The 24796-nt window shown below is 35.0% G+C and overlaps 1 protein-coding gene across 4 annotated transcripts in view; it reads right to left on the minus strand.

Moving 5' to 3' along the window:
- LOC100026548 (phospholipid-transporting ATPase ABCA3-like) overlaps positions 1–24796 on the minus strand; it is a 314104-nt gene that overhangs the window by 148493 nt on the left and 140815 nt on the right. For all 4 annotated transcript variants that reach the window (XM_007498226.3, XM_007498223.3, XM_007498222.3 and 1 more), the window contains 3 exons: positions 24588–24686; positions 9294–9474; positions 4507–4807 (listed from right to left, as the gene is read on the minus strand). In XM_007498226.3, coding sequence (XP_007498288.2) covers positions 4507–4807; positions 9294–9474; positions 24588–24686 — 581 coding nt within the window. The remainder of the gene's footprint in view (positions 1–4506; positions 4808–9293; positions 9475–24587; positions 24687–24796) is intronic.

Genomic DNA, 24796 nt, shown 5'->3' on the forward strand with positions numbered 1-24796 from the left:
AAATAAGATGGATCTCTAAGACAACTCACATTGTAAAATGTGCAAACTGTCTGGGAGCGTTTTGGATGGCGAGGAGCAATGCGCATTTGAAGAGTTGCTCTAACCAATTAGTGGTCTGTCCAGCATTCAGTTCCTCTCATGGCTCTGGTGATCTGTACATCCTGCATGTCTCGCCGGCGTACAATGATGTAGTCAATGAGATGCCACTGTTTTGATCATGGGTGCATCCACGTTGTTTTATATTTGTTCACCATTCTGAACACAGTGTTCGTGATGGTGAGTTTGAACTCTGAGCATTTGCTGAGTAACAGTAGGCCGTTGTTGTTCATTTTGCCCACGCCATGTTTGCCGAGCACTCCTTTCCATCTTTCATGGTCCTGGCCAATGTGGGTGTTGATGTCTCCCAGTAGTATCAGCTTGTCATTTGTGGGCACTGAGTGCAGGACGGCACTCAGGTCAGAGTAGAACTGCTCGATGGTCTCTTCTGTGCTGGTCAGTGTTGGGGCATATGCGCTGATGATTGTGGCTTAATGGTCTTTACCTCTCGCTGATACCCACAGGCAAGTCTGGCAGCTGTTTGAGCAAACTGGTCTTGACAGCCAGGCCAACACCGTGGATTCTGTCTTCATTTGAGGCTCTACCTTTCCAGAAGAAGGTGTATCCAGTGGTGGGTTCGCTGAGTGATCCCTCTTCTGGTAAGCGTGTTTCGCTTAAGGCTGCGATGTCCATGTTATATCGCCCCAGTTCTTTACTGATTAGAGCTGTTCTTCTCTCAGGTCTTGGGGCATTCTCTCTGTCAAGTAATGTTCTGATGTTCTGATGTCACTTACTTAGTGACATACCCACTGAACTACCAAAAACCTTTTTTACTGAATTAGAAAAAAAACATAACAAAGTTCATTTGGAAGATCAAAAGATCAAGGATATCCAGGGAAATCATGAAAAAAAAATGCAAAGGAAGGAGGACTTGCAGTCCCAGATCTCAAACTATACTATAAAGCAGTGGTCATCAAAAGAATATGGTAGTGGCTAAGAGACAGAAAGGAAGATCAATTAGTTGAATAGACTTGGGTAAGTGACCTCAGCAAGACAGTCTATGATAAGCCCAAGATCCCAGCTTTTGGGATCAAAATCCACTATTTGATAAAAACTGCTGGGAAAATTGGAAGACAGTATGGGAGAAATTAGGTTTGGATCAATATCTCACACCCTACACCAACATAAACTCAGAATGGATGAATGACTTTAATATAAAGAAGGAAACTAAAAGCAAATCAGTTGAACACAGAATACATGTCAGATCTTTGGGATAGGAAAGATTTTAAAACCAAGCAAGATTTAGAAAAAAATCACAAAATGTAAAATCAATAATTTTGATTACATCAAATTAAAAAGTTTTGTACAAACAGAACTAATGCAAGCAAAATTAGAAGGGAAGCAACCAACTGGGAAACAATCTTCATAACAAAAACCTCTGATGAAGGTATAATTACTCAAATTTATAAAGAACTAAACCAATTATACAAAAAATCAAGCCATTCTCCAATTAATAAATGGGTAAGGGACCTGAATAGGCAATTTTCTGTTAAAGAAATCAAAACTATTAATAAGCACATGAAAAAGTGTTCTAAATATCTTATAATCAGAGAGATACAAATCAAAACAACTATGAGGTATCACCTCACACCTAGCAGATTGGCTCACATGACAGCAAAGAAAGTAATGAATGCTGGAGGGGATGTGGCAATGTTGGGACATTAATGCATTGCTGGTGGAGTTGTGAATTGATCCAGCTATTCTGGAGGGCAATTTGGAACTCTGCCCAAAGGGCGCTAAAAGACTGTCTGCCCTTTGATCCAGCCATAGCACTGCTGGGTTTGTACCCCAAAGAGATAATAAGGAAAAAGACATGTACAAAAATATTCATAGCTGCACTCTTTGTGGTGGCAAAAAATTGGAAAACGAGGGGATGCCCTTCATTTGGGGAATGGCTGAACAAATTGTGGTATATGTTGGTGATGGAATACTATTGTGTTCAAAGGAATAATAAAGTGGAGGAATTCCGTGGGAACTGGAACAACCTCTAGGAATTGATGCAGAGTGAGAGGAGCAGAACTAGGAGAACATTGTATACAGAGACTGATACACTGTGGTACAATAATATAATGTAATGGACTTCTCCATTAGTGGCAATTCAGTGATCTTGAACAACTTGGAGGAATCTATGAGAAAAACCACTATCCACATTCAGAGGTAAAACTGTGGTAGTAGAAATACAAAAGAAAAACAACTGTTTGAATACATGGGTCGTGGGGATGAACATCCTAGTGCAAACATCAACAACATAGAAATAGGTTCTGATCAAGGACACAAGTAATACCCAATGAAATTGAACGTTGCAGGAAGGTGATTATTGTAACCAAGGAATAATGTTCTAAATTGACTAAATAAATTAATTTTTAAAAAAAGAATGCTGAGTATGTGGGAAAATTGAGGTACTAATGCATTGTTGAGGGAAGTTTTGAACTGAACTGATTCAGGTATTTTGGAAAGCAATTTGGGCTTATGCTTAAAGGGCTATGAAACAGTATATATACCCTTTGACTGAACAATATCACTGCTAGGTTTGTATCCCAAAGAGATTAAAAAAACAAAAAGGTTAGGACCTATATGTACAAAGATATTTAAAGCAACTCCCTGTGGGGATAATGAATTAGAAATTGAGGTGATATTCATCAACTGAGGAATGACTGAGTAATATATAACTGTCATGAATTATAGAATATTATTGTAATGAAAGACTATTATGCTATTTAAAATGATGAGCAGATGGGGGGTGGGGGGGGGAGGAAAAGAAAATGATCTATGTCTTTAACGAATAATGCTTGGAAATGACCAAATAAAATATATTAAAAAAAAAAATGATGAGCAGGAGGAGCACAAAAATACCTGGGAAGACTTGTATGAACTGAAACAAAGTGAAATGAGCAGAACCTGAAGAATACTGTACATGATGACAAAAATATTATATGATGAACTACTGTGAATAACTTAGCTATCCTCAGTAATACAATGATTCAAAACAATTCCAAAGGACTCGGGATAAAAAATGTCATCTGCTTTGAGAGAAGGAAATTATGGAATCTGAATCCAGACCAAAGAAAACATTTTTCACTTTCTTTCTTAATTTTTTATATTCATGTTTCCTTCTACAAAAGGATTATTATGGGAAAATGTTTTACATGATAGTAAATATAAAATCTATTAGATTCATTACCATCTTGGGGGATAGGGGAAGGGAGAGAATTTGAGACTCAAAATTCTTTTTAAAATATTGGAAACTGTTTTTACAATTAGGGAAAAATTAAATTCTTCTAAATATGAGGCATTGGGGTAGAGTGATAGTACATATATTAAATGATCCATATTTCCAAGGGCATTTTCACCTTCCACAGTTGAAATTTAAAAGAAAACCCATATTGATGCCTTTTTACCTAGATACTACAATTATTTCTTAGTGATGAGGGGGAAAAAGCCATCACTACCTCTACCAGATTGAATCCTCCATTTTAAAAATGAAAATAATTTAAAAACACCTAATACAATACAATAAACATTTAAAAAGAAAGGGAAAAACAAATATATATGATCAAGGACACTTTTGTCTTCTACTGTGAATTATCAGAGATGTTAGTAATTTTGCACTTTGCATATCTTGAAAAGCCAATCTAGTTCTATGATTTTAAAAATTTGTTTTAATTCAAGAAAAACAATTATTATTATCAGCTATTAATAACTGAATTAACCAGTAGACAATTGTGAAAGGCAAAAGCCTGAGATCCCCATTTTGTTGATCTAAGTCTTTGTCAAGCACCATAGACTTAATCTAGTACTCTTTAGCCTGGTCTCCTAACCCTGGATTTGTGCTTCCAGAATGAATTGAGTAGGTATCATTTCATTTGACCTTTATCCCATTTGCTTCCACAGAGCAAATATAGGAGGCTGAAGATTAGTATGCATGCAATATTTGATCCAATTTAGGTACCGAACATTGCTCTACATGGAGAGTTTGGATAGTTAAAGAATGCTTCAAGACACAATTTTATTTGTTGTAAGTGATAATGTCTATAGTATCTTAGCCTGTACAGTCAGTCATTGATACATAATATGGGGCTACAACATACTAGAATGCTTGTAGTCAAAATTACCATATTAATAAGTGAGGATTGGAACAAAAGGAAGAATGCCATGTTTGTGGCACAGCTGAATGCTGGGGTTCATTTTTTTTCATGTAGCAAAGATATACTGTGGTAAAGAGATCACTGAATTTGGAATTATAAGGCTTGGATTTAAGTGTCTGAACTGCTTCTTGGTAACTGTGTGCCCTTATATGTCACTTAAACAAATAAAATAATCTCTAAGTTCCCTCCGAGCTCTTAATAGCAGGACTCTCTAGTACAGAAAGTTCTTCACATCAGCATACTATAATACTCACATAATCCTTACCTTTCACTTCCTTAAGGATATGTCCCTGAGGCTTTAGCAGAGATTCAACAGATTTAAATATTTTCTGGGTCACAGATAAATTCCCAGACATAGAAAAGGGCACGATATTTTGTTCATATAGACTTAAATCCAATTTCATGGATGGTTCATCCTCAACCTTTGGAGAACTAAAGGCAGTGAGCATTAAGTAAATGTAGAGGGGAGGTAACACCAGGTGCATCAAGGTTGTCTTCCAGTTGCGCCAACTGTATATAGCCCTTTTTATGAACATGGCATAAACTTGCTGGTAATAAAGATTGCACTAGAAAAAGGGAAAAAAGATACAACATTACAATGGTCACAAATCTTGGTAATCCATTCAATTTGCAGCGTGTATCTTGGCTCCAAAGTTTCTGGTCACCAAAAACAGATGCCCCTGTGCCCCTGATTTACAGTGAGGAAGTCCAAAGGAAAAGGAAGTACAGAATCCCTTTCCTGGCGTCTGTGGTATAAGTGTGGAGAGAAGATGTTCAGCAACATAGAATCTATCCTGCCACACCTGCCTCACTGACCCACACAGCCTTGAACTTTGTGGTAGCTGTGCCCATAAAGATTTCTGTTCTCCCAGATCTACTGGACTTCTCATGACCTTTTCTTCTCTAGCTCCATGTCTCTTCTGTAAGACTTACCATGACTTGGTTCCTATTTGAACTTACCTCTTGGACTGTTTAACTGTATCTTAAGAATTTGGGGATGAGGTGTAGTCAATCATTATTTCACTAATGTTATTTCCACTTCAAGAATTATTTCCCCCATTAACATATCTTTTATGGTTAAAAATTAAAATCATATTTGCTTTTATCAGGTCCATATTTCTTAAGTTTCTAAAATGTAAAAGCTAGGGGGCAACTGGGTAGCTCAGTGGATTGAGAGCCAAGCCTAGAGACAGGAGGTCATGGGTTCAAATCTAGCCTCAGACACTTCAAGCTGTGTGACTCTGGGCAAGTCACTTGACCCCCATTGCCTAGCCCTTACCACTCTTCTGCCTTGAAACCATACGCAGTATTGATTCTAAGATGGAAGGTAAGGGTTTTAATAATAAAAATAAATAAAATGTAAAAGCTATTAAATTTATATTTCATAAAGAAAACATTCTTCACTTTTCTGGAAACATATATCATAGATTTCCTTTTATATATCAGTCATTTCCTAAGCATACAGTGATTCCTCCTTCACAAGAAAACAGTTAAGAATACAATAACATCAACAATGTATAAAACATTTTGTCCTATTAGTTTTCTATCTTTCTGCCAGGAAAGAGACACTGTGTTTAATTATAGATTCTCCAGGGCTTTTGTTGTTTCGAAGTAAAATTAAATTACTTCAAGTTTGATTTCTTTTCATTCATGTTACTGAATAGGAAGGAAGGAAATAGACAGTTGCAAACCACCCACTATTTTAGCATTTTACAAATATGATCTCACTTGATCCTCAAACAACTCCTTGTACCATTAATATCCTCATTTTATAGCTCAAAAAAAGAGATAAACAATTTAAGTATCTTGATCAAGGCAACACAGCATCATGTAGAAGAGGCTGAATTTGAATTCAGTTCATTCTGACTCCAATGCTGGTTCTTAATCTGTTGTACTCTATCCTGTCATTAAATACAAAAAAAAACTAGTCACTGGATATACAATACTCTTGGTTCTGATCACTTGTCTTTGCACTATATCTCTCTGAATTTCTCATATACATATTACCTCTGATGTTGTTCAGTTGTTTTCAGTCACATCTGACTTTTTGTGACACCATTTGGGGTTTTCCTGGCAAAAATACTGTAGTAGTTTGCCATTTCCGTTTCCTGCTTATTTTACAGATGAGGAAACTAAGGCAAACAGAGTTAAGTGACTTGTCTAAGGTCACATAGCTAGTATGTGTCTGAGGTCAGATTTGAACTCAGGTCTTCCTAATTCCAGGCCCAGTACTCTATCTACTGCACAATCTACTTGCCTATTCCATTGTATTCCATTCAATTCATACAGCATAGTATTTTAGTCATTTCCCAGTCTACTTTGTTAATGATATTTTATTATCACAAAGAGTGATGCTATAAATATTTTGGTAATATTGAACCACTGTTACCTTTTACTTTCACATACTATATTTCTAGGAGGAGCATTGCTAGGTCAAAAAGTATGGAAAGTTTACTAATTTCCTTGCAATATTCCAAATTGATATTCAGAAGGGACAAACAACTCTGTAGCTTTACCAGCATATCAATGTGCCTGACTTTCCCCTGAGCTTTTAAATACTGACTACTGCCATTATTTCATCTTTATCAAATTGTGTGTTGCAAAGATAAATGGCAAAATTGTCTTCTTATGTATTTCTTTACTAATAGTGATTTGAAATATGTTTTAATGTGATTATTTTTATACTGGAATTTTTGGAAAATTTTTGATCATATATTGTCACAGATTATTTCCTGGGGAATTATTCACAAGGTTATAGATTTGTGTCAATTCTTTTTATGCCTATTAACTTTTAAAAATGCATCATTTATTGACTTTTGCTTTTTTACATCACTACAGTTACCTAGTTTCTTCTTTGACCATTTGCCTCAAAATATCCTCCCTGTGTCCCAGGTGCCAGTCGCCCCCAAGGACTTCCAACTCTCCTCTTCTGAGGTATATTTACCCTCTACCTGACACCAGAAAGCCATCTCATAGCAAATAATATTTAAAGACCAAAAAAAAAAGGAGGGGGTATATGAATGAGCACAAGTGATTGATTCACTGAAAAATCCCAAAATATGGGCAATAGAGAATATGGAATGGCTGTTAATAAAATATGTACAAATAATGAATGCTTGTGTGTCTTAGATAACAATTCCTTATAAGAAAAGCTCAATACAAGGACTTTTTTCTCATTCCCTTCTTATGCTAGCTGCGCTGATTTTGTCTGTGAATAAGCTTCTCCATTTCATGTAATCAAAGTTATCTATCTTGTATTTTGTAATTGTCCCTGTATCTTATTTGCAGCATATTATTTGCTTTTTTTCTAATATTTTTAAATACTGTGATATTCAATATTGAGGTAATATTTATTTAGAACATATATTGAAATATGGTGCAAAGTACTGGACTAAAATCACTGTGTATCTAGTCTAAAAAAGCAGAAGTTGCAAATCTAGCATTTAACAAACCTAAAGCACACTTTAATAAAAAGGGATGAACAAGGAAACAACATTATGCTGAAAGGAACCATAGAAAACAAAACAGTTTCATGGTACTTCCTTGTCAATTCCTATAGGTGTCAGAGAAGATAATGCTGTACATCCCTGTTTAAGCAGCCCAACACTGATCCTTCCTCTTCCCCTAGTTTCTTCTTTGACCATTTGCCTCAAAATATCCTCCCTGTGTCCCAGGTGCCAGTCGCCCCCAAGGACTTCCAACTCTCCTCTTCTGAGGTAAATGGCTTTTTCATGTACCAAACCTACTCAGCACTAGGCCTCATCTCCCCTCACTTCTAAGAGTACACATCAATAGAAGCTCAGATTTGTAGGATAGGTCACCCTGGTTTGTGTCCTGACCTTCCTTATTCTTGGAAACAAACGATTCCATTCCCTCCTGCATTATCTGTTTGGTGCAGAACAGTTTTCTCTTAATTCAAATTTCTTATTCTCTTGTAATTGAGGGTCTTAATCCTGGTCACTTGCACAATTGTTTGCTTCTCAACTGAATTATTAAATTTAACCAATATATATCATACAGTTTGTAACCTTGCAGTTTGTAACCCCAGCAGGTGAGCATCTTATTACATGGAATTGAAACCAGGTAGAGCATTGGTGAAAAACAGTAAATTACAATTTTAATTTCTACCCTCTGCCCAGCCCTCTAATTAGAAGAAACTGAGGGAGGTGGTGTCCAGGTTTGATTTAACAACATAATGATGATATTAGAAGCAGCTTGTTCCTTGGAGATAAAACCAGGCAGAGCAGCAGATGCAAAGTAGAGTGAGACTCTAAGGCTGATTCATAATCTCCTACTGCATGCTACCTCAAGCTATTCTTCAAACCATCTATTTCCCCTATTTCTAAGGTAATTTTCTATAAAATGCTCTTTTGAATTTAGTTGAGAACCCTTTGGAGATATATTCTACAGAAGTCAACTCACTAACATATAGATAGGGCATCAATGATTTGTTAGGCAGCCATGCTTTCTTTCTTTTTTTTTCAAACTCTTACCTTCTGCCTTAGAATCAATACTATGTTTTGGTTCCAAGGCAGAATAGTAAGGGTTGGGGGCAAAGGGGGTTAAATGACTTGCTCAGGGTCACACAGCTAGGAAGTATCTGAGGCCAAATTTGAACCCCAGGATTTGTCTCTAGGCCTGGATCTCAATCCATTGAGCCACCTAGCTACCCCCAACAATGATATTTTCTAATGGAAATTTATACTATTGTTCTATGTGTTGATTAATATGAATCATTTAACCAGGGCATGATCAACTGTAATGAACAATCAATTTTTGGGATGATGAAGCTGAAAAAATACAATCTAAATCAAAGATAACTTACTCTGAAGAAAGAGATTAGTAGGTCAAGATATGTGCAAAATAATCCTGGCACCATCTATAATGGTATAAATCTTGACTAAAGCCTATAACTTAGTACTGAGAAATTAGTCTACAGTATTAAGCAGACAATACCTTAAACTTGGCTGAATTTTTCATTGCTGAAATCTTCAAACCTTTCTAGACTTCAAATATATCCCTTGTACCCCACACAGATCTTAGCAGGCTCACCCCAGTGTTGTGTGTCAGAGTCGAGTACACAGGCTTGATTAAAGACTCAGGAAGGTCATGGGATTCCTTTTCCCTGCTATCAACAGTTTCTTTTTCTTTCTTTTTTGATCTCCGGTTCTGCAGAGAAGAAAGTTTTTGGAAGCTTCCAAGTCTTATATTTGAATCCGCCAGCTGACCAACCCTGTACCAAAAAATATTTCATTTTACTGGCATAATTTTTTTTAGAAATGTGATGAAACATCAAATATATAAAAGATTTTTGGTATGATAATTTCCATAGGTGGAAAGCATATGACAGAAAAATTATTTTTAAGTTTTTATCCATATCTTCTCTTTTTTACATCATCTTAAGATAGTGTCCCCAATACCCCTTTCCCTCCTCTTCCCAGGAAGCCATCCCATATTCTTAAAGACAAAAAAGGAAAAGAAAAATTAGCACAATTGACTAATATACTGAAAAAGTCTGGAAAATGGGCAATGCATAACCCTTGTAGACTTGCTACCTGCACAAAAGGTTGGGGGTGTCCTCTCATATATATTCATTCAAGATATCTTAAATATTGGGGGCAGCTGGGTAGCTCAGTGGATTGAGAGCCAGGCCTAGAGACAGGAGGTCCTAGGTTCAAATCTGACCTCAGCCACTTCCCAGCTGTGTGATCCTGGGCAAGTCACTTGACTCCCATTGCCTAGCCCTTACCACTCTTCTGCCTTGGAGCCAATACACAGTATTGACTCCAAGATGGAAGGTAAGGGTTTTAAAAAAAGATATCTTAAATATTTATATTCACATTTGCTTTACATTTGTGTTATGTGTGGTATTTTTTTGTTCCATTTACACTGTTGTCATTATTGTATGCTTTTCTTAGCTCTATTTACTTTATTCTCTATCAGTTCATGTAGATCTTTCCAGGTTTCTTTGTATTCATCACATATCATTTCTTACAACACAGTAATAAAGGCACCTGGTGGTGAAGTGGATAAACAGCCAGGCCTTGGGTCACGAAAACTTGAAATCAAATCTGGTCTCAGACATCTACTAGTTGTATGACGTTGGGCAAGTCAATTAACCTCTGTCCCAGTTTCCTCAACTGTAAAACTGAAATAATGCCACTGACCTCAGAGGGCTGTTGAGGACTAAATGATAATATTTGTTAAAATGTGTAGGACTAGTAGGTGCTATATACAAATTTTGTTTCTTCCTTTCCTTTTCCAGTAATATTCCTTTACATTCGTGTACTAAATATTTTTGGTGTCTATGAGGACTTTTTTATTATCTATGACTTCTTTGGGTATAAGCCCAGTAACGGATCTCTGGTTAAAAGAGGATGATTTTAGTCTCTCAGTTTGCATAATTCCAAACTGCTTTCCAAAGTGGTTGTACCATTACCATTTCACGGCTCAACCAACAATACATTAGTGTTCCTATTAAACCACAACTCCTCCAAAATTTACTATTGCCATTTTTGGTTACTTTTGCCAGTTTTCAGTGTTTGAAATGAAATCTTGGATTGTCTTGATTTGCATTTCTTATAATTAATGATTTGGACCATTCTTTCATGTAAATACTTTGATTCATCTAAGAATTATTTTTCATATTCTCTGACCCACTTAGCGATTTGGAAATAGAGGTATGTGGGGTTCACGGAGGGCCAACTTTTCTGGTATAAGGCCTCGCTAGACCCTTTCCAAGACTCCTCTGATGTCCGCTTTTCACCCAAACCTTGCTTGTAGTTTCAAGAAGCTGTAGCATGCACAGTGGTCACATTCCAGTAAAACCATCTCAGCAGACAGGCTAACCCAAATTGTAGGTAACTGATAGGCCTCAAACGCATCAGTGAGTTAAGGGGTGTCTATTCCAAGCAAATGAAGACATCCTTCAGGGAATGGATGGATGAGAACAATTTGTTTCAAATGCCACGAAGGCATCCTGGGCTGTGATCCCAGTTCTGACTTTTGTCTTGACACTGGATTTGGAAGACTCTGAAAGAGACTGATGACTTTGTGCAACTCTGCCACACTTAATTCTAAGTCATGTGATAATAAAGACATCATCTCATGTCACTGATGTCACTGGTCCACTTTGAAATGAAGGATGAACAACAATTTAGGAATAGCTGTTAGTTGAGTATGAATATGTTTATATATATAAATATATATATACATATATACATATATATACACCTATATATATATGCATATATATATATACACATAGACATACATACTCTGTGTTTGCATACCCATATACCTAGGGATACATGAATATATTTGTTAATTTATACACACACACAAATACCATAGGTTTCAGAGCTGTGAACTAAACAGAATGCAAATTCATCCTTTTTGTGTGTGTGTATTTATATAAGCATATATAAAATTTTATATATTTTAGATAACCCTTATCAAAGGAAATGATAAATTTTCCCTCTTTCAATGGCTTCCCTTCATATCCTAAGTGTGTATTAATTTTTGTCTCTGCATAAGCTTCACAGTTTCATGTGATCAGAGTATCTATTTTATCTTTTGTAATTACCTCTATATCTTGTTTGGTTAATAATAGATCTCCTATCCTTAGCTGTGATGAGTTACATGATTTTAATTTTTGTTATTTCTAGATTAAAAAAAAGCAAAACCTTTACTATTAAGGCCACACATCCTTTTAAAATGTATTATAGAATGAACTGGGAGAACCTCAGTGAACTGATGCAGAGCAAAATGAGCAGAACCAGATCATTGTACACAGAAAGTAAAGCTTTGTGGAACAATTCAATGTAATCAACCTTGCTACTAGTAGCAATGCAACAAGTCAGGACATTCCTGAAGGGCTTATGGGGAAAGAATGCTATCCATGTTGAGAAAAAGAACTATGGGAGTAGAAATACAAAGCAAAACATATGATATCACTTATCACATGTATATATGGGTTTAGGATTTGGGGTTTAGGCCTTTAAAAAAATCTCTCTATAATAAAAATGAATAATAAGGAAATAGGTATCAAGTGGTAAAATTTGTACAACCCAGTAAATTGCTTGTTGATTCTGGGAGTGGGGAAGAAAGAGGGGAGGGAAAGAAAATGAATCATTTAAAAATGGGAAAAAATATTTAAAAATAAAAATTTATATTAAAAATAAATAAAATAAAATGTATTATAGAATGAATATGAGACAAGGTGTTGATATAAACCTAATTTCTGTACTTTTTTCTAATTTTTTCAGCAGTTTTTATCAAATAGGTGTTATTCTAAATAATTTAGTTTTTCATTTTGTCAAATGCAGGGTTATCTGCCATTGATCTATTTTTTAACCAATACAAAATGGTTTTGATGACTATTTGTAATAAAGCTTAAGATCTGGAAGTTTTATTTCTACTCTGTCCCTATCTCTTCATCATTTCTCTTAATATTCTAGATATTTTGTATTAAAACCTCATGAATTGTTATTATTTTATCAAGTTTGATTAAATATCCCCTTGGTAATTTAATTGGAATAACACTAAAAGCATAAATTAATTTTAGTAGTAATTTCATTTTTATTATATTTGTGTGGTCTAGCCATGAGCACTGAATAACTCTCCAGCTACTTATGTTGTTTTTTTCTTTGAGGAACACTGAATAATTGAATCTATATACATCTTCTGTGAATTTGTGTATGATGCATTTTTAGTTATTTAGAATGAGATTTCCCTTTCTTTTATCATTTCTTAGGTTTTATTGTTATCATATAGCAATGTTATTGCCCTAAATATTATCTGCTGATTTTCCAAGTATCCCTATCATCAGCAGATAGGGATAGTTTCTTGCCTCTTTACCTATATTTATGCTTTTAATTTCTTTCTTTTGTCTTAGTGTTAACCTATTGTGAGGCAATTGAAATGCTTACTTTCCCTTGGTTTTGGTCTCCTGTCCTATTTTATTCCACTGCAAGGTTTTTGTGAGTGATTTCAAGTTAGAAATGAGTCCCTAACTATTCTTGATCTCAGAACCCATACAGTTGTGTTTCTGTAACTTGTTGCTTGCTCCTTATACAAATAGGGTTGCTGGACTCTTTTGACAGGAGCTGTTGCTCCGTCCTTGAATTATTGCCTAGAACTGGGGCATGAACAGCAGAGCTGCCAGATGGCACCTACTTCTGCTTCCAGTGCTGGTATAGGGGTCCCCTGAGTTTCTGCTTAGATGTTCAGTCTCCTTGGATACTAGACTGCTTTCCTCCTCCTTCTGCCACTTCTATCTAAGTGGTTGCTGCTGCCGCCACTACAATGTACCAGATCCCTCCCCACCAGTATCTGAAGATTTCTTTGTTTTTCTAACCTCAAGTGGAAAAATGACTGACTGTGACGTTTTTCTCTTTCCCAATAAGAATTCAGTTTAATACATTCTCCAGGTCATTGTGAATGAATTATGTTGGGAGAGCTAAGAAAAAATGCTGGTTCTCACTCCACCATTTTGAATCCATTTTGAATATTAGTTATTTTAAAAATTTTTAATAGAATTTTTGTGTGAATATATGAGGACTATTTTATTTTTTCAGTATAAAGACATTTTATTTTACATATAACAATATATTTCCACATGAGTTTTCCAAGGTTATATGATCCAAATTGTTTTCTTTCTCCCTTAGTTCCCTTCTCCCAGAACTAGCAAGCAATTCAATCTGGGTCATATATATATATATATTATCATGAAAAGCATACTTTCATAATATTCATTTTTGTAAGAGAATAATCATATAAAACCAAAACCCCAAAATAAAAACCTAAATAAATTAAAGTGAAAAATCACATTCTGAATTCCAGCTTCAACAATTCTTTCTATGGAAGTGTATAGCATTCTTTGTTCTAAGTCCTTTCATATTGTTTTGGATCACTGTATTGCTGAGAATAGCTAAGTTTATCACAACTTGTCATCATACAATATTGCTGTTACTGTGGACAAAATGTTCTTAAGGTTTTGCTTGTTCCATCCTGCATCAGTTCATGTAGGTCTTTCCAGCTTTTTTTGAAATCATCTTGTTCATCATTTCTTACAGCACAATAGTATTCAGTTCTGTGACCTTTGAAGACATTAGTATTCTTCTCAGACATTTATATTTTTCCTTTGTTATTATTTAGACTCTTCAAAATGTTCAAATTATTTGCTTTTCTTTATTTTTCTTGATTCTTCCATTTGCATTTCTACTCAGCTATCAAATTATGATTAAGAAATTCTTCCATCCCAATAAATATCCTATAGAATTCAGTCTCTCAGGAGGCTTTAGCATTTGCATTTTGGAAAAGCATATGCCAAAATATTCTCTCCTTCCAAGTTGTTGCTTCTTGGGCTTGTGATCCTGACTATGACTTCTTGATAGTTGAACTGTTCCTTCCTGACTGTTTTAAATATAGTATTTCTGATCTTGAAGATGGGTATTTTGATTTAACTGTTTGTTTATAGTTTCCATTTGTGTTTTCTTTAAAGAGGTGATAAGTGAGTTCTTTCTATTTTCACTTTGATTTTTATTTTGTTAAAGCAGTTTTCATCAATCTTTTCTTGAAGTATGTTTTGGGAGTTTTTGTTTCATTATGGATTTTATGGAAACATATGATTCTTGAATTATTTCTCAATCTGTTTTCTGATCAATTTTTAATAAATGATAAATAGTGGGGGGAGGAGAGGTGATGATTAATCATGTAACCATAGAAAAATATTCTAAATTTTAAAAAATGATAAATATCTGTGGGTAGAGCCAAGATGACAGAGAAAAGGCAGGGTTCCTGCCTGATATCTCCCCAATTCCCCTCAAAATAATTTAAAATAATGCCTCAAAACAATTTTCTAAAGTAAGTCCCACAAAAGGACAAGATGGATTAAATTTTCTAACTCAGAGGTTGGTAGGAAAAATCTACCACATCAATATAAGAGTGGATCTCATTAGAACAAAGGTAAAGCCAGGAAAGGCTCCACCTTAGAAAGCCAGTAATGATTTTAGGGAATAGTAGCAATATTCTAGAGCTCTTAGCCTACAAACAGTAAGGCAGTCAGTCTATTTGTCAAAAGAGATTATAGGGGATCCATTGCTAGTACTGAGTTCAGCCTGCTGATGAAATACCCAGAAGCAGATCTGGATTGTTGTCCTGCATCACAGTACATGGCTGAAGAAGAATATTAGCATATTAGAGCTTGTTACTGTAGCAGAGCAGCAACATTTAGGGTTGGTCACATTTTTTGGGGTTGCTTACTGAACAGGAACAGACCAGGAGAGTAGCAAACACACCTCTCCTTAGATCTTACCACCTTGGAAAAACTGAAAACATTACATTAACTAAGTCTGAAAGTAGCTACACAAAAAAATCTTAAAGTTGGGATAGTGCCCTCTCCACCTAAGGCACAAAGCCCAAACTTAATGGGATTTTATTTTTTAGTTCAAAATCAAGAAATAGACTAGGAAAATTAGCAAATAAACAAAAAAGAAAATGAACATAGAAAGTTATTTTAGGGAAAGAGAAGACAAAAACACCAATGTTCCAGAGACCTCCACAAAAGATAAAAATCCTTAAAGTAGCTGTTATATTTAATTATTTACATATATAATATATATAAATATATTATAAGGCTTTATAAACCTCTCCCACTCTCCTATAAACCTTTTCTCCACTCTTTATTATTCTTTTCCACACTCTTATAAACCCTGAACCAATCAGCACCTAGGATACAGAAACAGCACCATGGTTGGTCACCTTTCATTCCATCAGTCAATAGTGTGCTGTGTACAATCTCACATTGGCAAACTTTCTCAAGCAGTAGTGGCATACCACATTTCCATTGTGTACAGTATGATATTCATCCACAAAAATCTCACAATATAGTGAAAAGTCCTTGATATAGAATTATATATATATATGTATATACATATACATATATATTTAAAACTAAAAATACAGTGAAGCTGTGAAAAGTGAACCATGATATAATGAAGGAAAACTGTATATCTAAAGAATGAAAGAAAAATGTGAATTGGCCTCAGGCCAAAAAACAATTTCTAAAAGAAGTCAAAAGGATTTTAAAAATAAAAAATGTAGAGAAATAATTGGGAAAAATAAATGAAAGTGATGCAAGAAAATCATGAAAAAAATGTGATAATTTAGAAAAGGAGGCACAAAAAAACTGAAGAAAATAATAACTTAAAAACCAAAATTGGCCAAATGGCAAAAGAGGCACAAGAATTGTCTGAAGAGAACTCAAAAAATTAGACAAATGGAAAAAGATATACAAAAATTATCTGAAGAAAAACTTTCTTTAAAAGTATAAATGACCATATAGAAAAGGATATTTAAAATTTCATGGAAGAAAAAAATCCTTAAAATTAGAATTATACAAATAGAAACTAATGAATTCATGAGACATCAAGAAAAAATTGTGAAATACTTTACTGAAAAACAATTGACCTGGACAATAGATACAGGATACATAACCTAAGAATCTTTGGACACCTAAAGCCACGATTTTAAAAAGAACCAAGACACCATCTTTCAAGAAATTAACAAGGAAAACTATCCTGATATTCTAGAACAGAGAGTAAAATATAAATTAAAAGAATCCACTAATCACCTCCTGAAAGAAATCCCAAAATGAAAACTCACAGAAGTATTATAGCCAGAGTGGAAAGCTCCCTGGTCAAGGACAAAATATTAAAAACAGACAAAAAACACATTTAAAATATCATGGGGTCATAATTAGGATTACACAAGATTTAACAGCTTTTACATTAAAAGAGCAGGTGGCTTAAAATATAATATTCTAGAGGACAAAGGACCTAGGATTAAACCTGAAAATCACTTAAGCAACAAAAATGAATGTAATCCTTCAGGAGAAAAAAAAAACAGATGTTCAACAAAATAGAAGAACTTTACACATTCCTAAAGAAAAGATCAGAAGAGCCGCCTTTTTTAATTGTAACCTTTAAATGCAAGACTTAAGAGATGCACAAAAAGGTAAACAAGAAAGAGAAAGTATTAGGGATTCTATAAGGTCAAACTGTTTAGATTCCCACATAAGAAGATGATCCTTGTAAATCCCAAGACTTTTTCTATTTTAAGGGCAATTAGAAAGAATATGCAGAGGGCACAAGTGACTGGATTATGACAGGATGATATCTAAAAATTAAATTAAGGGATGAGAAAGAGGAATATATTGGGGGGGAGGGAGATATAGAATAGGGTAAATTATCTCACATTAAAGATCTTTTTGCAGTAGAGGAGAAGATGGGAGAAATGAGGGAGGGAAGCCCTTGAATCTTACTCTACTCAGATTTGGCTCATGTAGGGAATAACACGTAGCTGGGCATAGAAATCTTTCACTAGGGCAGCTAGGTAGCTCGGTGGATAGAGAAGCAGGTTGAAAGTTAGGAGGACCTGGGTTCAGATCTGACCTCAGACACTTCCTAGACCCTGGGCAAGTCACTTAATCCTATTTATCTAGCCCTTGTCCTTCTGTCTTAGAATTGTTATTAATACTGAAGGTAAGAAGTACTAAGTGCTGAAGGTACTAAGAAGAAGAAAAGAAATGTCTTACAAGAAAGTAGGAAGGAAAGCTTGTAATAGGAGAAAGGAGTTCTGACAGAACAAAGGGTACAGTGGGGAAGGTAGTTACTCAGGAGCAAAACACTTTTGAGTACAGACAAGATGAAAGGAGAAAACACGATAAATGGGGGAAATATATGATGAAAAGAAATGCACAGTAATCATAACTTTAAAAGTACATATTTTAGAACAATGTCCTCTGATAAAGATGTGTTTCTCAAATACATAGAGAACTGATTAAAATGTAAAAGAATACAAGTCATTTCCCAATTGATACATGGACAAAGGATATGAACAGGCAGTTTTCAGTTTTCAGATAAGGTAATCAAAGCTAACTATAGTCATACAAAAAAAATGCTCTAAATCACTACTGATTTAGATTTATAGAGTGATGTTATAAGTAAATTAGGTGAACATGGAAAAGTATACCTATCAGGTCTATGGAGAAAGGAAGAATTTAAGACCAGACAAGAGAGAGGGAACATTACCAGATGTAAAATGAATCATTTTGATTATATTATAATTTATTAAAAAGGTTAAAATCAATGCAACAAAAATTAGAAGGGAAGCAATAAAATGGGGAAAATTTTATAATACAATTCTCTTACAAATGTCTAAACTAATATACAAAAAATGAAGTCAAATTTATAAGATATCAAACAATTCCCCAATTGACAAATAGTCAAGGGATATAAATAGTTAGTTTTCAAATGAAAGAATAAAAACTATGAATAATCATATTGAAAAATGTTCTAAATCCCTCCTGATTAGAGCAATGTAAATCAAAACAACTCTGGGGTACCACCTTATAACTAGCAGATTAGGCAATATGATAGTAAAGGAAATAATGAATATTGGTGGATTGATCCAACCATTCTGTAAGATAATTTGGAATTATGCTCAAAGGGCTTTAAAAGATTGCATGCCCTTTAATACAGCTAAACCACTGCTGAGTTTGTACCCCAAAGAAATAATAAGGAAAAGTACTTCTACAAAAATATTTATAGCCATGCTCTTTGTGGTGGCAAAAAATTGGAAAATGCGGAGGTGTCAGTTGATTGGGGAATGACTGAACAAATTATGGCATTTGATGGTGATGGAATACTATTGTGCTGAAAGGAATAATGAACTGGAGGAATTCCATGGGAACGGGAAAAGACTTTCAGGAATTGATGCAGAGCAAAAGGAGCAGAACCAGGAGAACACTGTACACAGAGACTGAGACATTGTGATACTATTGAATGTAATGGACTTCTATATTAGTAGCAATGCAATGATCCAGGACAATCCAAAGGAACTAATGAGAAAGAATGCTATCCACATCAAGAGAAAGAACTGTGGGAATAGAAATACAGAAGAAAGCATATGATTTATCACTTGTTTATATGGGTATATGATATGGGTTTTGGTCACAAAAGATTATTGCAAAAATGAATAATATGGAAATGGGATTTGAGTGATTATATATACATATGTAAATGTATAAATACATATATTTATATTTATATAAAAAACCCAGTGGAATTGCTTGTCAGCTCCAGGAGGGAGGAGGAAAGAGAGGAGAGAGACAATAAGAATCATGTAACCATGGGAAAACATTTAAAAATTAAAATTAAAAAATTAAATTAAATGTATAAGAATACAAATTATTTCCCAATTGTTACATGGACAGAAGATATGAACAGGCAGTTTTCAGATAAAATAAAGTCATCTATAGTCATGTGAAAAAAAATGCTCTAAATCATAATTGATGAGAGAAATGTAAATTTAAATAAATTTGATGTACCACTCCATACGAATCAGATTGGCTAATATGACAGAAAAAGAAAATTATGAATATGGGAGAGGATGTGGAAAAACTGTAATATTAATGCATTATTGTTGGAGTTGTGAGCTAATCCAACTACTCAAGAGAATGATTTAGAACTAAAAGCAAAGTGCAAAAAACTGTGTATATTCTTTTACCGACTATTAAAACACTACTAGGTCTGTTTCCCAAAGACATCAAAGAAAAGGGGAAAGGACCTATATACGTAAAAGTTATGTAAAAACAGTTACCAATATTTTCCACAAATTTGAGTCTGGAAAATGAATAAAATAAATAATTAATTTAATATTGTACAAGAAACACTAGCAGTAGCAATTAGAGAAGAAAAATAAATTGAAGACATTAAAATAAGCAATGAGGAGACCAAGCTATCACTCTTTGCAGATAATATGATGGTCTATTTAAAGAACCCTAGATAATCAACTAAAAGCTAGTCAAAATAATCAAAAACTTTAGCAAAGTTGCAGGATACAGAATAAACCCACATAAGTCATCAGTATTTATATATATTTCCAACAGATCTCAGCAGGAAGAATTAGAAAGAGAAATTCCATTTAAAATCACCCTAAACAATATAAAATACTTAGGAATCTATCTGCTGAGACAAAAACAGGAACTATGTAAACACAACTACAAAAGACTCCACACAATTAAAACTAGACCTAAACAATTGGAAAAACATTGATTGCTCATGGGTAGGATGAGCTAACATAATAAAAATGACAATCGTACCCAAATTAATTTACTTATTTAGTGCCATACCCATTGAACTACCAAAAAACTTTTTTACTGAATTAGAAAAAAACATAACAAAGTTCATTTGAAAGAACAAAAGATCAAGGATATCCAGGGAAATCATGGGAAAAAATGCAAAAGAAGGTGGCCTTGCAGTCCCAGATCTCAAACTATACTATAAAGCAGTGGTCATCAAAACAATATGATACTGGCTAAGAGACAGAAAGGAGAATCAGTGGAATAGACTTGGGGTAAGTAACCACAGCAAGACAGTCTATGATAAGCCCAAAGATCCCAGCTTTTGGGACCAAAATCCACTATTTGATAAAAACTGCTAAGAAAAGTGGAAGACAGTATGGGAGAGATTAGACTTGGATCAACACCTCACAGGCATACCAAGATAAACTCAGAATGGGTGAATGACTTGAATATAAAGAAGGAAACTATAAGTAAATTAGGTGAACGCAGAATAGTATACATATCAGAATTTTGGGAAAGGAAAGATTTTAAAACCAAGCAAGAGCTAGAAAAAAATCACAAAATGTAAAACAAATAATTTTGATTACATCAAATTAAAAAGTTTTTGTATGAACAAAACCAATATTAGAAGGGAAGCAACAAATTTTGGGAAACAATCTTCATAACAACAACCTCTGACGAAGGTCTAATTACTCAAATTTATAAAGAGCTAAATCAAGCTATTCTCCAATTGATAAATGGGCAAGGGACATGAATAGGCAATTTTCTGTTAAAGAAATCAAAACTATTAATAAGCACATGAAAAAGTGTTCTAAATCTCTTATAATCAAAGAGATACAAATCAAAACATCTCTGAAGTATAACCTCACACCTAGACGATTGCGTAACATGACAGCAAAGGAAAGTAATGAATGCTGGAGGGGATGTGGCAAAGTGGGGACATTAATGTATTGCTGGTGAAGTTGTGAATTGATCCAGCTATTCTGGAGAGCAATTTGGAACTCTGCCCAAAGGGCGCTAAAAGACTATCTGCCCTTTGATCCAGCCATAGCACTGCTGGGTTTGTACCCCAAAAAGATAATAAGGAAAAAGACATGTACAAGAATATTCATAGCTGCGCTCTTTGTGGTGGCAAAAAATTGGAAAATGAAGGGATTCCCTTCAATTGGGAATGGCTGAACAAATTGTCATATATGTTGGTGATGGAATATTATTGTGCTCAAAGGAATAATGAACTGGAAGAATTCAATGGGAATTGGAACGATCTCCAGGAATTGATGCAGATATGCTCTGGTACAATTGAATGTAATGGACTTCTCTATTAGTGGCAATACAGTGATCCTGAACAACTTGGAGGGGTTTACGAGAAAGAAAACTATCCACATTCAGAGGAAAAACTGTGGGAGTAGAAACACAGAAGAAAAACAACTGCTTGAATACATGGGTCAAGGGGTTATGATTGGGGATGTAGACTCTAAATGATCATCCCTGTGCAATCATCAACAACATGGAAATAAGTTCTGATCAAGGACACATGTAATACCCAGTGGAAATGTGCATTGGCTATGGGAAGGGTGGGGTTAGGGGAGGGAGGGAAAGAATATGATTCTTGTAACCAAGGAATATTGTTCTAAATTGACTAAATAAAAATTTAAAAATAAATAGTTAATTTGGTTTCAAAAAGGAAAGAAAGGACTTCCGGTTAAGATGGCGGCTTAGAGAAAGCTAAAGCTCAGATCTCCTGAAAACCCTTCCCGACCGATCTCAAACTATAAGCTCCTAAGGCGCCGAAATTCAAAACGATCAACAGCACAGACCCTGGGAACCCTCCTCCTGGACCTGGACCCGGATCAAAAGGTACGGCTCCACATAAAAGCCAGAACCCGAGATCACTCGGACCTCAGGGGTAGGAGCGCAGAGTCCAAGGCTCCCGGAAGCCGCAGCCCGGCCGGGCTCAGAGAGCAGAACCCTCAGGGCCTTCTACAGTCCCGGTGAAAGTTACTGCCTGGGGCTTCCGCTGCAGAGAGCTGGTCGAAACAACAGCAACCCTCAGGGCGGGCAAGACAGCCTCACGGGCTGGATCCTGCTATCCAAGTCTCAGTGAAAGTCCTCGCCCTCGGAGCTTGGGCTAGCTGCAGCCCATCCCCCCGCAGGCCAACGAAACAGCCTCACGGCCAGCGATTCTGAAGGCAACTTCCGGAAAGCGAGCCGGGGGAGAGTGTGGCCTCGTGGTCCGACCCTTCCATTCCAGTTCCAGTGAGGCATATTCAGTTTAACCCAGGGAAAGCTCATAGAACCATCTGCCCAGGACTAAAGCCTCTGAACACCAGACAGAGACAAGAAAAACTAATCCTCCACATTCAGAAATGGCAAACTCCACAGAACCACAGAAGCCCCAAAATACCAAGAAAAATAAGAAGAAAGGGGCGACTTTGGACACATTCAATGGAGCCAAAATACAAAATACAGAGCAGACAGAAGATAATATAAAAGAAAATGCTCCAAAACCTTCCAAAGGAAATGGAAACTCTCCACAAACCTATGAAGAATTTGAATCAGAAATGACCAAAAAGATGGAAGCCTTCTGGGAGGAAAAGTTGGAAATAATGCAAAAGAAATTCACGCATCTACAAAACCAGTTTGACCAAACTGTAAAAGAAAACCAGGCTTTAAAGGCCAGAATCAGGCAGCTGGAAGACAACGATCGTGTAAAAGAGCAAGAATTAATAAAGCAAAGTCAAAAAGGAAAGAAAGGTGAATTCACCACCAATGAAAAAGAAATTAAAGTAATCATTAAAAGCTATTTTGCCCAATTAAATGCCAATAAATCTGATGATCTAAGTAAATTAGATAAATACAAAGCTATAAAATGCCTAGATTCAAAAAGGAGGAAACAGAATAATAAAACAACCCCATCTCAGGGGATAAAGAAATTGAATTATGAACGCCCTAAAGAAAATCCCCAAGGCCAGATGAATTCACAAATGAATTCTGTCAAACATTTAAAGAATCCCAATATTATATAAATTATTTGGGAAAATAGGAAAAAAAAGACCTACAAAATTCCATTTATGACACTGTTGTGGTGCTGATACTTAAGCCAGGAAGAGCAAAAACAAAGAAAGAAAAGTATAGATAAATTTCCTTAATGAACATAGATGCAAAAATTTCAAATAAAATTCCAGCAAGGAGGTTATGGCAATAAATCACAAGGATCATTCACTATGACCAGGTAAGATTTATACCAGAAATGTAGGTCTGGTCGAACATTGGGAAAACTATCAGCATAACTGACCACATAAATAAGAAAACCAACAGAAGTCATATTATTATCTCAATAGATGCAGTACAAGTTCTTGAAAAAATACAACACCCATTCTTGTTAACACTAGCAAGCACATGAATAAATGGAGCTTTCCTCAAGATGATAAGTAGTATGTGTATATATATATATATATATATACATATACATATATAGATACATACATATATAAAATCATCAGTATGTATTATCTATAATGGGGATAAAGTAGGAGCCCTCCCAATAAGACCAGGGGTGAAGCAAGGATGCCTATTATTACTATTATTTAATATTATACTTGAAATGCTAGCTTTAGCAATAACAGAAGAAATAGAAAGAGAATTAAGGTAAACAATGAGGAAACTAAACTATCACTCTTTGCAGATATGATGGCATAATTAGAGAATCCCAGGGAATCAAATAAAAGACTAGTTTGATGATGACTAATTAATGACTTCATAAAAATTGCAAGACATAAAATAAACTACACAAATCATCAGCATTTCTATATATTACCCACATAGTTCAGCAGCAAGAGTTAGAAAGAGAAATTCCATTTAAAATAACTCCAGACAATATAAAATCCTGGGAGTCTACATGACAAGAAAAACCCAGGAGTTATATGAACACAATTACAAAACACTTTTTATACAAATAAAGACACCCCCCCCCCCACTACCAGGAGTATTAATCCTTCTGGGTGACATAAAGGTCATGAACATTTCCAAGTATCTTTGTCTTTCAAAAGAAATAAATTAATGTGAAATATTTATTACATATGTAAAAAATTTAACATTTTTGTTTCTCTGGTCCTAGGTGGCCTGGCATTTATTCACAAAATTATATATGATTCTAAGGGGTAAAGGGATTTTTTCCCCATGGAATCATAATTACTTACCTAAGGAAGACTTCTTCCATGGTTGTGACAGACACTCCATAGCTGGAAATTCCCAGATCTACTTGTTCGTTTTCTAGTCTAATAAACAAAGCTTCAAATCTAGAAGTAGAAAAGAGATATAAAGAGAAATCGGCATTCTGAGCTGATTCTTGTATTTTTTTTAATGTCTAAAATAATTTTCTTTTCCAAGGATGGGCAAAGATTGGCAG

Source organism: Monodelphis domestica, chromosome 7, assembly GCF_027887165.1.
Source record: "Monodelphis domestica isolate mMonDom1 chromosome 7, mMonDom1.pri, whole genome shotgun sequence".
Lineage (NCBI taxonomy): Eukaryota > Metazoa > Chordata > Mammalia > Didelphimorphia > Didelphidae > Monodelphis > Monodelphis domestica.